Source organism: Canis lupus, chromosome 12 (genome assembly GCF_011100685.1).
Source record: "Canis lupus familiaris isolate Mischka breed German Shepherd chromosome 12, alternate assembly UU_Cfam_GSD_1.0, whole genome shotgun sequence".
In the NCBI taxonomy this organism is placed as follows: Eukaryota; Metazoa; Chordata; class Mammalia; order Carnivora; family Canidae; genus Canis; species Canis lupus.
The window spans coordinates 1322917-1341429 of NC_049233.1; the positions used below are offsets into that span (position 1 = coordinate 1322917).

Consider the following 18513-nt stretch of genomic DNA (forward strand, 5'->3'; position numbering starts at 1 on the left):
TACTTTATGTAAATGGAATCATGCAAATGATGCCCTTTGTTTCTTGCTTCTTTTACTCATTATGTTACATTCGATACAGTCCTTGGTATGCATGGAATATTTCATCAAAAACCATTTAGAGGGCTGCCCAGGTGGCTTGGCGGTTTAGCGTCGTGTCAGCCCAGGGCCTGATCCTGGAGACCTGGGATGGAGTCCCATGTCGGGCTCCCTGCATGGAGCCTGCTTCTCCCTCAGCCTGTGACTCTGCCTCTCTCTCTCTCTGTCTGTCTCTCATGAATAAATAAATAAAATCTTTTAAAAAAACTTTTAGAATTTTTAAAAAACACGAATTCAAAGAGATACATGCACCCCTCTAAAGCAGCATTATTTACAATAGCCAAGATATGGAAGTGGCCCACGTGTCCATTGATTGATGACTGGAGAAAGAAAATGATATATGGGGCACCTGGGTGGCTCAGTCCATTAAGCATCTGCCTTTGGCTCATGTTATGATCCCAGGGTCTGCGGATTGAGTATCTCATTCGGCTCCCTGCCCCATGGGGAGCCTGCTTCTCCCTCTCCCGCTGCCCGCTGCTACCCCTGCTTGTGGGTAAAATCTTAAAAAAAAAAAAAAAATGTGGGGGCAGCCCGGGCGGCTCGGCAGTTTAGCACCTGCCTTCAGTCCAGGGCATGATCCTGGAGACCCAGGATCGAGTCCCACATCAGGCTCCCTGCGTGGAGCCTGCTTCTCCCTCTGCCTTGTGTGTGCCTCTCTCTCTCTCTCTGTGTCTCTCACGAATAAATACATAAAATATTTTTTAAAAGATGTTATATATACGTATATACATAATGAAATATTATGCAGCCATTAAAAAGAATGAGATCTTGCCACTTGCAATGACATGGATGGAGCTAGAGAGTATAATGCTAAGCAAAATAAGTCAGCCAGAAAAAGACAAATACCAGATGATCTCACTCATATATGGAATTTAAGAAACAAATGAGCAAAGGGAAAAAGAGAGAGAGAAATCAAGAAACAGACTCTTAATTACAGAGAACAAACTGATGGTTACCAGAGTAGGGGGGGCATGGATGAAAAAGGTGATGAGAATTAAGGAGGGCACTTGTTATGATGAGCCCTGGGTGATGTACAGAAGTGCTGAATCAGGACACCTTAGTGGCTCAGCGGTTGAGCACCTGCCTTTGGCTCAGGGCATGATCCTGGATTCCCAGGTTTGAGTCCCTCTGCCTGTGTCTCTGCCTCTCTCTCTCTCTCTCTCTCTCGTGTCTCTCATTGATAAATAAATAAAATCTTTAAAAAATAACCTTTAAAAATAAATAGCACATTAAAAACTATCACAGCTCTATAAAGATCTGCTTTGAGAATCCTGCCTGGAGTAAAGGGATTTGGTGAGTTCTCCAGGCCTCTTTTATCCTTTTCCTTTAGTAGCAACACACTCACCAGGGGCTCAGAAGAGGTTTGGTGGGCCAGGCAGCCACAGGGAAAGTCATTCTAAATTATTTATGGAGTATTGACAAAGCGTGCAGTCTTGTGCTGGGTTCTGTGGAGACCAACATGAAGACTCAGCTTCTTCACTTGTTAGCATCTCTTGTAGGGTGGAGGAGAGAGCACAGAATATACTTCCAGACTGCATATAGGTGGATAGCTGTGCCCTCTTCTGAGCAAGCTTTTTTTTTTTTTTTAAGATTTTATTTATTTATTCATGAGAGACACACAGAGAGAGAGAGAGAGACAGAGACAGACAGACAGACAGAGGCAGAGACACAGGCAGAGGGAGAAGCAGGCTCCATGCAGGGAGCCTGACGTGGGACTCGATCCTGGGTCTCCAGGATCAGGCCCTGGGCTGAAGGCGGTGCTAAACCACTGAGCCACCCGGGCTGCCTGAGCAGGCTTTTTATCATGAAGTCTTTGCTCTGTGTCCTTCAGCTGATATAGAGTCAGAATTGTGAAGAGATAATCTTCAGAACAACCTGGACTGGGTCTTTTCTCCCGTGGGACTGCAAGGTGCTGGTCACTTTTTCCCTAGTAGACATGAAGCTGGGCTTTATCTCTCCAGCATTTCCATCCCCTCAGAGGCCCATGTCACTCTAGACCAGGGAGCATGGAACTTTATCTGGCTTCTATTTCTTCCGTGGGGCACCAGGCTCTGGGGAGGAGAACTTAGCAGGCTCTCCCCATGGCAGTCTTATTCTTCCTCCTTCTGTTCCCATGTGGGCCCCTCTGGGCTGCTGCAGGTAAGAAACAGGAGGTGGGGGAGTCTTCAATGATTTTAAAATTGTAAGGAACTACTAATGTTTCTCCTTAGGGGCCTGGGGAAGGCATCTGACTCAAGAAAATAGATTTACCCCAGTTGACTCCCTGCCCTCAGACTCTAATTCTGGGGAAGACCCAGAGACCATGAGGGTCCAGGTCATGTACAGTTTCTTTTTTGTTTGTTTGTTTTATATTTAATTTGTTTTGTGTTGTTTTGTAGAGTCTATTTTTTTCCTTTGGTTATATAGTTTTCTTTAGAAAATAAGAATAGATGAGAAAATGTGTCCAGAAAAGGAGAAATGAGAGAGAAGGGGCCTTTGCCAACCATTCCAACCTTTTTTGTCCTCTTGTCTTCATATTCCCTCACCCACTGGAGGAGAGAGAGGAATACCCTACTGTCTCCTCCCCTCCTCACTTTTTGTAGCTGTCACTTGAGAAATGTGCTCATAGCCAGACCCATGCTGGGAGACCCCAGAAGAGGCAGAACGGGGGGGGGGGGGGGGGTTAGAGGTCAACTGGGAGCTGTTGATCTGATGGAGGTTTCTGGCCTCATACAACTCTCTCCCCACAGACAACATCCAAGCCATCTATGTAGCCTTGGGAGAGGCAGTGGAGGTCCCGTGTCCCTTACCACCCCGCCTGAGTGGAGATGAACTCCTGTCCTGGTTCCACAGCCCCGCAGCAGGCTCCTCCACCACCCTGGTAGTTCAAGTCCAAGTGGCCAGGCCAGCCCCAGACCCCGGGAAGCCCATAAGGGCATCCAGGCTGAAACTGCTGGGGAACTATTCGCTGTGGCTGGAAGGATCCAAGGAGGGAGATGCCGGTCGGTACTGGTGTGCCGTGCTGGGTCAGCACTACAACTACCAGAACTGGAGGGTATATGATGTCTCCATACTCAGAGGTGAGCAAAGGCATGCAGCTCAGGGGCCGGGGGGCGGGGGGCAGGAAGTCCAGCAAAGAACTAAGGTCCCTCTCTCCCCACAGGATCCCAGCTATCCGCAAGGGCTGCAGATGGATCCCCCTGCTCTGTCCTCTTATGCTCTGTGGTCCCTGCCAGACGCCTAGACTCTGTGACCTGGCTAGAGGGAAGTGGTCCTGTGAGGGGCCATGTACAATCATTTTGGGGTGATGGGGCAACCCTGCTCTTGGTGTGTCCTGGGGAGGGGCTCTCTGAGTCCAGGGAACACAGACCAAGAATCATTCGCTGTCTCATGCCTCATAACAAAGGGGTCAGCTTTAGCCTGGCAGGTAAACTGAGGGAGAATAAGGGAGAAGATATGGCCTCTGGCACATTCTGGGCCTGCTGGCTAGGGGAAAAGGATGTGACTTTGTAATCAGTCAGATTTGGGTCAGGGATGATTTCTGGTGGAGCAGACCGTCACCTGTAGGAAAAGGGCTTTTGTCCTCATTGACTAACTCCCCTAACATAGAGGGGTCGCATAAGCCAATTCTCTGGTGGAATAGACCATTGGCCAAGAGGAATGGGAAGGCTTCTGGTGGAATATACCATAGCTTAGAAATAGGGCAATCTATGGCTTTTGTGGAATATCTCATAGCAGAGAGGAAGAAAAGAATTATTGACGGTCGAATTAACTGTCTTTTGAAGAAAAGATATATGCAGTGTTGTTATAATGGCCTACTGAGAGTGAAAATAGAAGGAGAAAAAATATATAATTGTTTTACAACTAGAAATCTGTCATACACAGAAAGAATGCTATTGGATGTTGAATAACTCATTGATAAGGCATGAGGGAGGGGCAAGTGGCCATTATTTTGGTAACCAAAGGCCAATTAATGGGCAGTGACTGGGTCTTATTTCCTTCTATACCTACAGCACCTAAGATGGTGCTTGGCCTTTGGCGGGCACTCAGGGAATGCTTATGGAGTAGATGAGTGAAAGAATGAATGAATGGAAGACACTTTAGTTTTTCCTGAAAGTTTGGGTGACTGTTAAGGATATGAGGAAAGATTGCAGTTATGGCTGACTGTCTCCTCTGGAGTTAGCTGTCCAGATGTGGGTGGGGGTAGATTGCTATTCCCTGCCAATGGTGGTTGATGGGGTCAGCATGAGCGGCTTAAAAATGAGCAACGTGGGTTGGTGGAAATTGGGGACAAAGAAGCTTATGAAATCTTCTGGTGGGAAGAGCCCACCTGACTATGTGGGGAAGCCTCTCTTTGGGGAACAGGAATAGACTCCTTACCACTTCCCTCCTTATCCCTATTCTAGCCTCCACGGATGCCTCTCCTGCCCTCTGTGCCCTTTCCACGGGCTGGGATGTGTCCTGGATCCTGATGCTGTTGCTCATGGCAGGTCAGGGATTCACCATCCTGGCCCTCAGCATCATGCTCTGCAGACAGAGGGCCCAGGGTGCTCAGTGCAAAGGTAAGTCCCTCTCTGCCAGAGGGAAGAAGAGAACATGTGGGTATGAGGCAGAGGTTTGGGCTCACATCTTGCCTCTATGCCCTATCTTCTCTCAGGGAGGAGGTTAGTGTAAGGACTATAGCTCTGAGTTATCTGGTGATTTCTCTGAGTTATCTGGTGATTTCTCTGCTGCACCCCATATGGCTCCTTCTTCCCAGATGCTTCGATTCCTCAGTTCAAACCTGAAATCCAGGTCTATGAGAATATCCATTTGGCCCAACTCAGGTGAGGAACTCAAGGGGGTAAAGATTTAAATCCCAGAGGAAACTGGGGCCAGGGTGGGTATGGGGTCTGGGTTCCTGAGGAGGTGGAGAATGGAAGTACGCTTAGTCTGTCGTTGTGCTTCACAAACCCCACAGCCCACCTGCCCCCAAGATCAGATGATCTCCATGACATCGGCCGGAAGTGTGACCTGCTGTCTCTCCCACCATCTGGCACCTGAAGGATTCGCCTGAAAACCTTGGCAAAAGGGGAAGGGCTGAGAGTGCTACTTCACAGTGCAGCTCGGTCTCCAGCAGTCAAGCTTTGGGGGGGGGGGGTGCGAGCACACATGTGCGCATTGCGGGGGAGGGTGCACTGAAGGAAAGTAGAAGCATTATTCTCTGATATTACCTGCAAGAAGGTGTGGTCTCCTGTTCCATAGCAGCCTGAGAGAGGCGGCTCTGAGCAACCATGGGATTTGGGGGGATGGAGGGGGTGGATGGCAGGGAGGGAAGAGGAGTAGGAGTGGGCAAAGAGGAGACAGAAGAACCCAGAGACTTGAGCAATTGTGGAGACTCAGTCTTGGAGACACCAAAGGACAAACCAATGGGAAGGGACCCGAAGTAGAGAAAGAGATGGGCAGAGCTAGACAACAGAAGCACTGCTGGATGCTGGATGGCTGAGAATGGAGAGAAGACTCGGGTGTCTCTAAATTAAGCCCAACCCCCCACCCTTGCCCCCCCCCCCATCCCCACATCCCTCCCTGCCTAGTCTCATTCCCACAGAGAAGAAATTGAGGGAGAACAAGCACCTTTAATCAGGCCTCAGACTTCCTCTCATGGACAGGGAGGGCACTGAGTCAGGATGGGGGTGGCTGTGCTCAGTCCTCACCCTTGAGCCAGCATCCTTATCCTAACACTTCGGGTGGTATCCGGAGCAGCGAGAGGCTTATCAACATCCTGACATCCTGGGAGCCCCAAGAATCACATGCTATCTCCCTGGGTAGAGGGAGTGTCCACAGGGTGGGTGGATTCCCCCCTGGGGTGTGTGCTAGGCTGTCTTAGAACCATGGACAAGTCTGGGCTGGTCAAGCGGGGTAGGGCACTGATGCTCCTAACTGCTCCATTCCCTGGTCTCAGGCAGGAAGGAGCTGGCTTCCCCACCACACCCTAACAAGCAACTCCACCAGACACCTTTTGTGTGTCTGCTCAAGCTTGGGCCTCACTGGAGAAAAGCTTTCTCTGAAGTGTCACGAAAAGCCTTCATGCTACAGTGGCTTAAACTAAGCTATTAGCAAGAAGGAGGACTCGATGACACAGACAGAGGATGAGGTGGGCCAGCAGCCCAACCCAACCCACCAAACAGCTCTAGTCTGCTTTTAGAGAACACACACACACATACACACACAGTGCAGTGTCCTGGACTCCTAGATATCACCTTTTTACTGTTCATAGTTTATTGTTCACAGTTCCCCCAAGAACCTCCTTCCCAAGTTCCTGATCTGCCAAATCAATCTTTCCTAGTAAGACTGTCCTCCATACCATATCTGGTGCCCCATCAATCCCCTTGCCTGAAACCCCAGCTCCATCAACACACCCGCCTTGCCCAAGACCTGGAGCTGAGATAGGGCATCAGCAGTGGGCATCTAGAAAAGATAAAAGACCTAGAACAGCTGTTCTTTATGAGGCAGAACTCTGGGCAGGTGCTTACAGGGGCTTAGAGCAATGCCCGCAGGAACCAGGCCTCCGGAGGGTGTCTGGGAAGGTGTTAGGCCAGGGATCTGAGGTCTCTACAGAATCAGATTCTTGGTTCTCAAATGCAAGTGTCTCCATGGGTGGTGATGATGGGGCCAGAGTTCTCCGTTGAAGGCTGCAGTTAGGCTTGAAGCTAGTGGAGGAGGCGGCCTCCCCAGGTGAAGCTGGTGGCGAGGAGGAGGAGCAGGGTAGTGAGGAGGGTTTTGGGGAGCCGCTGCAGCGTGGTGGCTGTGTTGCACAGGTCCTGCTCACAGCAGTGGTGTCGCAGAGTGTAGGAGCGTGACCAGTAGGTAGCGTGGCCTTGCAGAGGGCACTGGGCCCTTGGGAGGCAGCCTTTCCGTTCGATGATCTCATTCTGCTCTGTGGGACAAAGAGAATGCTAAGGCCTGGGCAGGAAGGAGGCAAGGGCTGTGGGGCAGCAGGAAAAACAGAATAAATGGATGGAGATGGGCCTGGAGAAGGGCCATTGGACCAGAGTCCTACCTGAGGTGCCAATACTGATGCCACAAGCTTCATCTTCCTGACACTCGGTGGGAACAGGGAAGCAGGGTTTGGCAAAGCTGCAGGTGTAACAGCGGAGCCCACCCCGGGTAGGGGGCGGGGGTGTGGTGAGACCTGTGGGGTCAGCAGAGATCAGGTGAGGCAAATGGGCTGCTGCGCTGAGAGGCTCCAGCCCTGATCCAGGATGGGGAGTCATGCAGAGAAGTGACACACAAAGTGGGGAGAAGGAAGTGGAAAGAAAGGAAGGGAAAGGGGCAAACAGAAGTAGAAAAAGAGACGCAGGGAACGGAGGGGAAACAATGCAGGAAAAGAAAAAGACCCAGAGGCAAAGGGATCCAGAGGTTGTGAGAAATGCACAGATGGGACAGAAGCCATAAGAGTCAGAGTGACACAGAAAGTCAGACAGGGGAAGGCAGGGTGGCAGTGAGGAAATTAAGCAGATGGTGCCACAGACAGAAGAGCAAATAAGAATTGACACTGACCACGGGGACCCCGGAGAAGCAAGATGTGAGACAGGGGCAATAGAGGACAGAGGCCTGTCATGATGCTACCAAGAAGAGAGAGAGTTATTCTCAAATGCCTTTGAAAAGAAACTTCTGGGGGTGCCCAGGTGGCTCAGTCCTTGAAGCGTCCACCTTCAGCTCAGGTCACGATCTCTGGGTGCAGCCCCAGTCCCTGCTCAGTGGGGAGCCTGCTGCTCCTGCTCCTCCCCACTCGTGCTCTCTGTTGCTATCTCTGGCTCTCTCTCTCTCTCTCTCTCAGATAAATAAATAAATAAAATTTAAAAAGAAAAGAAAAAAAGGAAAAGAAAAGAAAAAGAAAAGAAAAAGAAAAAGAAAAGTAACTTCTGATTCCACTTTCTCCTGGCCTGAGGCCATTCCCAGGAGCTCTCTTCTCAAAAGCCCAACTCTCCTCTCTGCATCTTCCCCACCTCTGCACACCGGCCCACCCTTACCCAGCGCCCCACAGAGGAAGAGGAGGCCCAGGAAGATGCTGGCGGTGCCCATGGCTGGCCCCAGGACTCAGGCGTCTGGAAGAATGGGATCTGCACCCGAGATCGAGAGCTGGAGCATCTGAGCGAGGCAGGGAGGGACGAGTAAACAAACACACCTAGGGAGTTAATCTGGGGGGTGGAACCGGGACCAGATCCACCAGCCTGACGCAGCAGGGGCCCAGGGCCACCGCTCCTGCGCCCCACATCTCTCACACCCTCCCGCCCCCTGCTTGAGTCGACTTGAGCCTCGGGTCTTCTCTGTTCTGTGCTTGTCACTTGCAGCTGTGTCTGCCGCTCTGGGTTCTGTCTGTCACCTTCCCCCGCACTCCTCTGCACCTCCCCTTGTCTCAAGCTGTTCTCTGCTCTGGCAGCTCAGCATCCTGTCTTTGTTTGCTCCATCTTTCTCCTCTCTGTGCTTTGGAGTCTCTCAAGGTCACCCTCCTAGAACTGGTCCAGCGCAGCATTTGAACATGGAATCAACAATCCCCTCTCCCACCCGCCCCTCCACCCAAAGCTCAGCTGCGTGAGCGGGACCCCACCCAGCTTCACATCCCTTTGATCCCTCCAAGCCTCAACTTTTGTACCCCATAATTATCTCTCCCAGATTTACTATTGTGGAGGAAGGAATTAACCACGGGTGGGGCCAGAGGGACAGATGCGTTTCCACTTGGGTGGGTGGGGGCGGTCAGAAAGACTAGGAAGGAATGCAGGGAAAAGATTTAGGAAGTGATAGAGATTCTGGAAAATTGGGGTTTAAGACATTGAGGAGGAGAGCCTGATCTGGGGAATCAGAGCAGGGGTGTACCAGGGGTTAAATAGAAGAGAGAGGAGACAGATATCCTTTTTTTTTTTTTTTTTTTAAATCTCAGGACCTCTTTACACTCATAGAAGACCGGGATCCCTGGGTGGCGCAGCGGTTTGGCGCCTGCCTTTGGCCCAGGGCGCGATCCTGGAGACCCGGGACCGGTGCATGGAGCCTGCTTCTCCCTCTGCCTATGTCTCTGCCTCTCTCTCTCACTGTGTGCCTATCATAAATAAAAAAAGAAAAAGAAAAAATCATTGAAGACCCAGAAGAGTTTTTCTTTGTGTGAGTTAATATAGGCATTTACTATAGTATTTACTAGATTTGAAATCCAAAGAGGATTTTAAATTGGTTTATTTAAAAATAAAAATAATAAACCTATTACGTGTTAACAAAATATGGTTTGCGAAGTCATTTCTCTCCCCACAACACAGAAAAGGAGTATCGCTCTACACTTTGGGGAATTACATAAAAGTCAGGCTTAATAGAAGATGACTGGACTTTCACATCTGCTTCTCGGCTCAGTCTCTTGGGATATGTTGTTTTGGTTGAAGTACACGGAGAAAATCAACCACGTATAGATATGTAGTTGGAAAAGGAAGACCAGGGAGGACCCTCTGAAAGGGTCTAGGGCCAGGAATTCTGGGGCGACAGCTCTATAGCTGCTGCTGGCTGCTGCGGACTTCAGAGGACACTGAAGGCTCTTAATCTCACAGGCCCCTCCCTGTCCCCACTGGGGCCCAAGTGCCTGCTGGAGGAGATTCTTTCCTCCCTTTTTATTGCCCTATAAAGCCCAAGGCAAGGGGATATAAAGCTGGCAGTCAGGGCCAGGGGAGGGGGGCAGGAGAGAGAGATGATACTAAAGCAGGCAGACACAATGAACTCCCTACTCATGGGGGTCCTGCTCAGCACTCTGTTGGGGTCTACCCTGGGTAAGGAGGCAGCCAAGGCCTGTTGCCCTCTGCCAACTGGCTCCCTATCAGTCCAGGTCAAGCACCTCTTCTCTCCTGCCAGGAAAACACATGCGGTGCTATGAATGCAGAGGAGACCCCAGCAGCTCCTGCAAAGAGACAGTGGCCACCTGCGGGGAGGGGAAACGCTGTGGCTTCCTGGAGCGCAAACCCCAACCAGGCCTGGGACAGAGCAAGCTGTCTAGAAACCGTGAGTCCTCAGTTTCTCTGTCTTCTCTTAGCCCTTTCCTGCCTCCAGCTTCTACTTCCATCTTTCTGGTGTCCAGAACCTTCCAGTCCCAGTCTGGCTCTGGACAGATGGTCCCACAGCAGAGTAAAGAATTCTGAGGCCTCTTCTGGCTCTGGCACTCTTAGCAGCCCATGGTCCTTATACTCCCACCTCCTCTGCTTCACTTTCCAGGGTCTCATAGGGCCATTCACTCATAAGGGGTTGAAAAAGTTCTGTCCCTTGAAGGCAGAGACCAAAATATATTTTTAAAAAGATTTTATTTATTTATTTATGAAAGACACAGAAAGAGAGAGGCAGAGACACAGGCAGAGGGAGAAGCAGGCTCCATGCAGGGAGCCCAATGTAGGACTCAATCCTGGATCTCCGGGATCACGCCCTGAGCCCAAGGCAGAGGCTCAACTGCTGAGCCACCCAGGGGACCTGGGACCAAAATATTAAACCAAACTTGCAGACATTAGCTAAGAACCAGTGTGTTGTGTGTGTGTGTATGTGTGTGTATGCATGTGTGATTCTGAAATAATTTCTGACTGACAGAAAAGTTGCAAAAATATTAGAATTCCTGTATATCTTTCACCTCCCTTCCTCTAGCATTAACATGTAATATAACCATAGTATGATCAGCAGAATCAGAAAATAACACTGGTACAATACTACTAACAAGGGGTGCCTGGGTGGCTCAGTCGGTTAAGCATCCAACTCTTGATTTCGGCTCAGGTCATGATCTCAGGGTTGTGAGAGCAAACTCTAAATGGAGTTCCGTGCTCAGCAGGGAGACTGCTTGAGGATTCTCTCCCTCTCCTTCTGCCCCTCCTCCTGCTCTCTCTTTCTTTCTTTCTCTCTCTCTCAAATATATAAATAAATATTTTAAAAAATACTACTAACTAATCTACAGACCTTATTCAGTTTAGCTAGCTGTTCTAATTATGTCTTTTTGTCTAGTCCTGTATCCAAACCAAATGAGAGTTCATCCACCCAATGTGCATAAGCCAATAAAAACCAACATCGGGCTTTTTTTTTTTTTAAGATTTTATTTATTTATTCATGACAGATAGAGAGAGAGGCAGAGACACAGGCAGAGGAAGAAGCAGGCTCCATGCAGGGAGCCCGATGTGGGACTCGATCCCGGGTCTCCAGGATCATGTCCTGGGCCGAAGGCGGTGCTAAACCACTGAGCCACCTGGGCTGCCCAACATCAGGCTTTTGCAGTAAAGAAAAGCTATTTCTTGGTGTGGTACCAACCAAGGAAATAGGGAGCTAGTGCTCAAAAGTCCCACCCCCACCACCTGACAGCTTGCAAGTGAGAGTTTTTGAGGGCAAAATTGGGGATAGTGGTCTTCTGAGCAGGTGGACACTATCGATTGGAGGCCCATGAGGTCATGCTAGCAGGTGTTCTGGTGCCACTGCGTCTGGTCCCCCAGAGGTCTTTTCCATCTCCAGAGACTTGGAATCTAAAGAAATGTCTTCATTCTTCATGTTAGAGATCTCATTAGGTACATCTTTTTTTTTTTTTTATGATAGTCACACACACAGAAAGAGAGACACAGAGAGAGGCAGAGACACAGGCAGAGGGAGAAGCAGGCTCCATGCACCGGGAGCCCGACATGGGATTCGATCCCGGGTCTCCAGGATCGTGCCCTGGGCCAAAGGCAGGCGCCAAACCGCTGCGCCACCCAGGGATCCCTCATTGGGTACATCTTATGATTATCTCTTTAGGATAGTGCTGATTAATTACGTGTCCTACAGGTTCCTTTGAGTGATAAGCAAGCATCCCTATCCGTTGAGCCTAGGCCTATGTGTCCTTTGGCCCACCCGGCTGCACCTGTGCCTGCAGGTGATGGGACCTGTAGTGTTCCTTTTTCCACCTGAACTGACAAGAGGGACATCGGCTTCGGTCCAGGACCTAAACCAGGATCCCACAATTGCGTTTATTTTGTTTTATTTTTTATTTTTTTTAATTTTTATTTATTTATGATAGTCACAGAGAGAGAGAGGCAGAGACACAGGCAGAGGGAGAAGCAGGCTCCATGCACCGGGAGCCTGATGTGGGATTCGACCCCGGGTCTCCAGGATCGCGCCCTGGGCCAAAGGCAGGCGCCAAACCGCTGCGCCACCCAGGGATCCCTATTTTGTTTTATTTTTAAAAGATTTTATTTATTTATTCATGAGAGACACAGAGAGAAGGCAGAGACATAGGCAGAGGGAGAACCAGTCTCCCTGTGAGGAACCCGATACAGGACTCGATCCCAGGACCCCGGCCGGGATCATGACCTGAGCCAAAGGCAGATGCTCAACCACTGAACCACCCAGGTGTCCCCTGCAATTGCATTTAGGTCTCATGTCTTCTTAGTCTCCTCCAATCTGGGACAGTCCTGCATCTTTGTCTTCCATGACCTTGACATTTTTCAAGAGTCCCCTTAAGTTATTTTAGAGACCATCCCTCAATTTAGGTTTTTTTTTTTTTTTTTTTTTTTTTTTTTTTTTTTAAATTTTTATTTATTTATGATAGTCACACAGAGAGAGCGAGAGAGGCAGAGACACAGGCAGAGGGAGAAACAGGCTCCACGCACCGGGAGCCCGATGTGGGATTCGATCCCGGGTCTCCAGGATCGCGCCCTGGGCCAAAGGCAGGCGCTAAACCGCTGCGCCACCCAGGGATCCCTCAATTTAGGTTTATCTAATATTTTCTCATAATTATACTACAGTCATGGAATTTTTTTTTTAACCAGAACACCACAAAAGGAGAGGTTGGTTCTTTTCAGTGCATTGAATCAGAGGGCTCACTTTTTTAAAAAATTTTTTTTAATTTTTTTTTATTGGTGTTCAATTTACCAACATACAGAATAACCCCCAGTGCCCGTCACCCAATCACTCCCACCCCCCCTCCTCCCCTTCTACCACCCCTAGTTCGTTTCCCAGAGTTAGCAGTCTTTACGTTCTGTCTCCCTTTCTGATATTTCCCACACATTTCTTCTCCCTTCTCTTATATTCCCTTTCACTATTATTTATATTCCCCACATGAATGAGAACATATAATGTTTGTCCTTCTCCGACTGACTTACTTCACTCAGTGGCTCACATTTTTTAAGTTAATCTTGGTCACTTGGTTTCATGGAGGTGGTTTTCTGGGGGGTGCAGAGAATCCATGTGGGCTCCTTGAAGTACATCTGCTCTGTCCTAGAAGGCAAGTCCTCCAGCCAAGAATCCAACACCCCAGTCTTGTTTTCTCTCTTAGCCTCGATAACCTTGATTCATCACTATCCAGCCTGCATGGCAGCCCATCATTGCAATCAAGTGGAAACCGAGTTGGTGGGAGACGTGACTTACACAACCCACAGGGACCGCTGCGTCGGAGATCTGTGCAACAATGCCATGGCAAGAATGGTGGCCCCACCACGATTTGTGGCTGCAGCAGCCACTGCCCTGGCCTGGCTCCTGCCAGCACTGTGGAGAGGCTAGTAGGCTGTGGGGAGGGCGGGCGGGAGGAGTAAGGGAACAAAGGAGATCTGAGGTGAGAAGACAAACACCCCTCTGTGAGCCATTAAAATCTGTCTGCCACTTTAGCACTGACTGGAAAGTGCCATCTCTCTTTCGTTGATGGGAGAATTGCAGGAGAATTATGGGGACACCCATGCTCTACTTACCAAGTATCCATGGACTTTGTTCCAATAGTGTTCTCCTTGACCAATGAAACCCCAAAGAACAATGGAGAATCTGCCCCAAGTGACTCCTGGATCCTACTGCTAGGGAGAATCTTCCTTAGCAGTGAAGACTACTGAGGGGAGTAGGCTCTGGGCTTAGTGAGGGTCACCAGGAATCAAAGAACCTTGTTGGATCTGTTCCTCCTACTCCCATTTGCAATTCGGTTCCTGAAGTGACCCTATAGGATTGGGAAAGGAAAGGAAAGCACTGAGATAGGCGGGTTGCTTGGTGCCCTGTTTACCAACCTGGCCAAGAGAGGCCCTTGTCTCAAACATGAAGGACTGGGACTCAGCCCAAGCATATCCTTTTTGGGGGGCACCCTCAAGCCAGGCTGCACCTCCTTCTTGGCAGTACATCAGAGGTGTGGCCTAAATTTGGGATAAGGATTGTTGCTCCAAACACTGGGACCTGTGTGGCATCCCCAGACTCCCCAGACTTCAGGAAGGAAGGATGGAGGCCTGAAAAACCCGTTTCTCCATTTGCCCCAACCCAGCCTCCCAGGGAAACTCCCTGGAGGATTCTTGGGGGTGGGCAGGAACCGAGAGTATTATTTCCTGAGAGGGAGCTTCTGACAACAGGTCTTTTGACAATAAACACACAATTAATCAGACACAGACATTTATTACTCAAAATGGAAAGAGGTGAGCATGAGGATGAGGTATGTACAGGGACCAGGGTTTAGGGAATCAACCCCATACAGTGAGGTCATCGGGTCCTTCCTGGGAGCCTTTGTGGGGGACAGGACAGAAGCCCCATTTCAGGCCCAGATCCCCATCCCTCCCCTAGTCGGCATGGTGGAGTGTAGGAGGCAAAGCAAGGAGCTCTTCTGGCGACGAGTGGGAGATTTGGAATGGTCTGGAGGGATATGGGAAGGGATTCAGGAAAAGGTGAGTGGAGTATGGAAGGTGGAAGGATGGGTGAGGAGCCCACTGCTTAATTAAAGAAATGTGAAGAGCCTGGAGAAATGCTTTTCTGAGCAAAGGGAGTTAAGGAGAGACGAGTATGGGGAACCCGGGGACAGGGAGACTCGGCTAAGCTCAAGGTAGCCAAGGAGGGGCAGCCAGGGAGTGAGTCTTAGTGAAGCAGCCAGAGGCCAAGGCCAGCCAAAGAGGTGAGGAGGACAAGGGTCAGGGCCGGGGTGGGCCGAGGGGCTGGGCTATTGCAGTTGTCCTTGCTGCAACAGGTGGTATTATAGATCAGACCCAGCTTGTGGTTGGTTTGGTTGAAGGTCTCCCGACAAGGCTCTTCTGGTGTGCCACATCGAAGGTTGGAGAAAACCCACATCTTACCTGAGGGCAGGAGGGGGCCGTGGGGTCAGCTGGGACGGGTGCCCGGTGTGCCTGTGTCCACCTCCCCTCCTCAGGCACCCATCCAGGCTTCCTTTCCGACTTTGCCAGGGCCCTCCCCTCTTTATCTCTTCTCAGTAAGTCTGACTGTCTGCCTGCACTTCCTTCCCCACCCGCTCGCCCCAGTCTTGGTCCTAGGACTCGCTGGCTGTGAGGCCTTGGACTTGTTACTGTCTCTTTCTGAGGCTGTATCCTCAGTATAATAAAAGCACGCACATTCACAGGGTTCTCGTGAGCATGAAGTGAAGCAATCCACATAAAGTCATAGAAAGGTGCCTGATACGTAAGAATCCTTGGCCAAATGTCATCATTGCTGTGACTGTCATCATTGCAGTGACCATCTCAGTCTGAGCCACAGTTGGGCCCCAGCCCTCGCCATAGTCTCCCACCAGCCCCCTCTCCCCACTACAGAGGAAGATGTTACCGAGGTACACATTTGTTGTCAGGCACTGTTGTCCCGGTTCCAGGCGACAGGACTGCCGGTCCACGCAGCCCAGCACAGGGACTTTGTAGCAGGAGTGACAGCGAATGTCAGCTGGGAAGACACAAGTCAGGCTGAGGTGATGGGGAATCTGACTCACCTGGAGACCAGCCAAGCTGGGGGGTAGGTGGACAAGAGCCAATCAAGTAGGTGTTCTGACCTGGTTGCTTTGCTGGTGACAGAGCAGGTGAGTGCAGCAGAAAAAGTGGAAGTAGGTGAGGGTGGAGTCATTACTCTGTGAATACCTACACCCTAAATATCATCTTTTACCCCACCCCATTTGGGGATGAGTCAAGAGGGGCAGAGATACCAACAAAAACATGGGGCTAGGGATAGATGGAATGTGGGGATACTGTGGGCAAGGAAGGAGGTGTGGGAAAAGATAAAGAATTCAGAAAATGTCACAGATGGAAACTTCAAATTAGAAGAAATACTACAAATAGAAATCATGGTTGTTGGGGTTCCTGGGTGGCTCAGTCTGATAAGCGTCTGCCTTTGGCTCAGGTCATGACCGCAGGGTCCTCAGGTCCCATTGAGCCCTATGTCGAGCCCCACATCAAGGAATGGATGTGCTCACTTGTGTTCTCTCAGATAAATAAAATATAAAAATATTTAATTTATTTATTCATGAGAGACACACAGAGAGAGGCAGAGACACAGGCAGAGGGAGAAGCAGGCTCCATGCAGGGAGCCTGATGTGGGACTTGATCCCAGGACCCCGGGATGACGCCCTGAGCTGAAGGTAGATGTTCAACCGCTGAGCCACCCAGGAGTCCCTAAGTAAATAAAATCTTTTTTTTTTTTTTTATAGAACTGCCATATATATTTTTATTTTATTTATTTATTTTTTTAATTTTTATTTATTTATGATAGTCACACACAGAGAGAAAGAGAGGCAGAGACACAGGCAGAGGGAGAAGCAGGCTCCATGCACCGGGAGCCCAATGTGGGATTCAATCCCGGGTCTCCAGGATTGCGCCCTGGGCCAAAGGCAGGCGCCAAACCGTTGTGCCACCCAGGGATCCCTAAATAAATAAAATCTTTAAAAAATAATAAATAAAATAAAAATCATTGTTGCAACATTGCATGAATGGCTTGGAACTTGAGGCTGGCAAGAAAGCCACCTGTAGCAGGCTTTAGCAATTTACTCTCATCACCTGGAACCACCATGGTGTGGGAAGAGGAACCAGACCTGAGTGAGTGGGATCCTCTCACTCTGGCAGCTCTCAGACAGAAAGGAATAACATCGGGGAAGCAGATCATCAGATGCTGTGTGAGCACCTCACCAGAATGGAGACAGTGGATGCAGAAAGTGTTACCCTCCAAGTTCCCACCTCAGCTTATTCCAGGTTTGAGTGAGCAAAGTTTGTTGAAGGAGGGGTTCAGTCCAAGGGTAGAGCAACCTGGTGACTGCACCTCTGTGAAACAAATCCACTTCATCCTGGGGGCGGGCAGCCCTGGCATTCCCTCCCTAGAAGGCTGGGATATCTCCCTAGTTCCCCAGGAGGTTCTAGGAGATCACTGGGAACCTCTAGAAAGCTTGTGTCCCTGCAGATACCTGGGGAAGAGCAGGGGTGAGCTAGTAAAGGCCACTGCTTGAAGGGCTGAGAATAGAATACGGAAGAGTAGATGGGGAGGGTGGGGCGCACAAGAAGCTCCAGGCTGGATGCCTAGGTTTCTGAGAGAGCTCTGCTGAGCGCAGGTGGTGAGAGGAGAAAGCAGTAAGCTGGGCCCCAAAGAGTTTGGTAGTGGAGTGGGGGACAGGGGATCTGGAGCCCTGGCAGGTTAGAAGAGTGGATCTTGGAGGTGGGCAGAAGTGTGAGATATGAGTCCTCGAGAAATGGAGCCAGGACCCTGTCACAAGGAGGTCTGGTTCTGGAGGCACAGGAGAGCTGCCGCATTTGGGGTTAGGGGTGCTTGGGATCCTGAGCAGTAGGCAATGGAGGGCAGTGGAGGGGGCAAGGTGCAGCAGTCCCTGGGGCCCCCCAGTGCTCACCTGAGACCCGGCAGAGCAGAGCAGACAGGGTGAGCAGCAGAAGACCTTTCATGATGAGGGTCCCGAGAATGGTAGTGAGGGCAGCAGCGGACAGAGGTTTTCGGGCACCCAGCTCCCGCTCCCAGGCAGGAGTTGTGAGGCCTTTTTAGAATTTATAATCCCAACGGTCCCTCCCTTCCCTGCCCCTGGTGGCCCCTCCTTCCCGATTTACACACAGATGACCAGGGATGGGGAGGGACTAAACTGAACTGGGTGAGGGAGTAGGGATAGGAGATAGGAGAGAGAGAGAGTGGAGGGTAGGTACACTCGCGGCCAACTCCATCTTGGTTCTTGGTTTCAGGCCAAGACACCCCTCCCAGTTCCCAGCTGACATCCCTGCTGGCCCAGTCCTCTGAAAAGGCATCACCAAGGCCCCTGTGATGTTACACTGGCTGTGGGCACAAGGCCTGCTGGACCCTGGGAAATGGACAATGGGGTGAAGCCCACACTAACTGCTAAGTTTGGGTTTCCTGGGGGGCATTGGTAGGGGCCCCTGAGCAGAAACTTAGGATAGAAGAGGCCAACTTAATCTGTATTCAGCCCTGACATGGTCTTCCCAACTACTGCTCAGCCACAGGATGAAGGACGAAGGGTTTGTGATATCACCAAGGGCTCCTGTGATATCACAACAGCAGAGGCATAGGCTGGAGCTGCCCACTGAGGTGCTGTCTCAGGCCCTTAGAAGGTTCTTAGAACTTGTCCTGGCTAAACTAAGGCCTGGCCTGGCCTGCTTTAGTTCAGTGAGGGCCAATGAAGTCCAGGGTGGGGCATATGCACCTGCTCCAGGGCGCTTCCCAAATCAAACCCTGCCAGTCTGGGTGGGG

The 18513-nt window shown here is 50.3% G+C and overlaps 4 protein-coding genes across 4 annotated transcripts; 2 read left to right on the forward strand and 2 right to left on the reverse strand.

The window, feature by feature from the left end:
* The first annotated feature begins 2077 nt into the window (after nt 1-2077).
* Nucleotides 2078-5294, forward strand: LY6G6F (lymphocyte antigen 6 family member G6F). Its single transcript, XM_038553546.1, has 6 exons — nt 2078-2235; nt 2826-3155; nt 3239-3502; nt 4482-4637; nt 4835-4901; nt 5036-5294. Exons 1-6 carry the CDS (start codon nt 2178-2180, stop codon nt 5058-5060), a joined length of 900 nt encoding a protein of 299 aa, XP_038409474.1. The 5' UTR covers nt 2078-2177; the 3' UTR covers nt 5061-5294.
* A 1016-nt stretch (nt 5295-6310) lies between these two features.
* LOC102154767 (lymphocyte antigen 6G6e-like) lies at nt 6311-15582 on the reverse strand. Its single transcript, XM_038553552.1, has 6 exons — nt 15117-15582; nt 13770-14005; nt 13188-13588; nt 8088-8205; nt 7115-7246; nt 6311-6991 (listed from the first exon to the last, which is right to left on the reverse strand). Exons 4-6 carry the CDS (start codon nt 8137-8139, stop codon nt 6765-6767), a joined length of 411 nt encoding a protein of 136 aa, XP_038409480.1. The 5' UTR covers nt 8140-8205; nt 13188-13588; nt 13770-14005; nt 15117-15582; the 3' UTR covers nt 6311-6764.
* On the forward strand, nt 9414-13592 carry LY6G6D (lymphocyte antigen 6 family member G6D). Its single transcript, XM_038553551.1, has 3 exons — nt 9414-9860; nt 9943-10089; nt 13361-13592. The coding sequence occupies exons 1-3, from the start codon at nt 9782-9784 to the stop codon at nt 13582-13584; spliced, it is 450 nt and encodes a 149-aa protein (XP_038409479.1). The 5' UTR covers nt 9414-9781; the 3' UTR covers nt 13585-13592.
* On the reverse strand, nt 14429-18285 carry LY6G6C (lymphocyte antigen 6 family member G6C). Its single transcript, XM_038553553.1, has 3 exons — nt 17651-18285; nt 15598-15708; nt 14429-15116 (listed from the first exon to the last, which is right to left on the reverse strand). The coding sequence occupies exons 1-3, from the start codon at nt 17700-17702 to the stop codon at nt 14902-14904; spliced, it is 378 nt and encodes a 125-aa protein (XP_038409481.1). The 5' UTR covers nt 17703-18285; the 3' UTR covers nt 14429-14901.
* Between the last annotated feature and the right edge of the window lie 228 nt (nt 18286-18513).

Excerpts from the sequence above, each read along its gene's own strand:
- LOC102154767 (XM_038553552.1), bottom strand. The coding sequence starts at position 8,139 with ATGGGCACCGCCAGCATCTTCCTGGGCCTCCTCTTCCTCTGTGGGGCG. Across the intron at positions 7,247-8,087 it reads CTTCCTCTGTGGGGCGCTGG|GTCTCACCACACCCCCGCCC; the intron begins GTAAGGGTGGGC and ends CTGACCCCACAG. Across the intron at positions 6,992-7,114 it reads CATCAGTATTGGCACCTCAG|AGCAGAATGAGATCATCGAA; the intron begins GTAGGACTCTGG and ends TTTGTCCCACAG.
- LY6G6C (XM_038553553.1), bottom strand. The coding sequence starts at position 17,702 with ATGAAAGGTCTTCTGCTGCTCACCCTGTCTGCTCTGCTCTGCCGGGTC. Across the intron at positions 15,709-17,650 it reads TCTGCTCTGCCGGGTCTCAG|CTGACATTCGCTGTCACTCC; the intron begins GTGAGCACTGGG and ends GTGTCTTCCCAG. Across the intron at positions 15,117-15,597 it reads GACAACAAATGTGTACCTCG|GTAAGATGTGGGTTTTCTCC; the intron begins GTAACATCTTCC and ends TCCTGCCCTCAG.
- LY6G6D (XM_038553551.1), top strand. The coding sequence starts at position 9,782 with ATGATACTAAAGCAGGCAGACACAATGAACTCCCTACTCATGGGGGTC. Across the intron at positions 9,861-9,942 it reads TCTGTTGGGGTCTACCCTGG|GAAAACACATGCGGTGCTAT; the intron begins GTAAGGAGGCAG and ends CTCTCCTGCCAG. Across the intron at positions 10,090-13,360 it reads GAGCAAGCTGTCTAGAAACC|CCTCGATAACCTTGATTCAT; the intron begins GTGAGTCCTCAG and ends TTTCTCTCTTAG.
- LY6G6F (XM_038553546.1), top strand. The coding sequence starts at position 2,178 with ATGGCAGTCTTATTCTTCCTCCTTCTGTTCCCATGTGGGCCCCTCTGG. Across the intron at positions 3,156-3,238 it reads TGATGTCTCCATACTCAGAG|GATCCCAGCTATCCGCAAGG; the intron begins GTGAGCAAAGGC and ends CTCTCCCCACAG. Across the intron at positions 4,638-4,834 it reads CCAGGGTGCTCAGTGCAAAG|ATGCTTCGATTCCTCAGTTC; the intron begins GTAAGTCCCTCT and ends CCTTCTTCCCAG.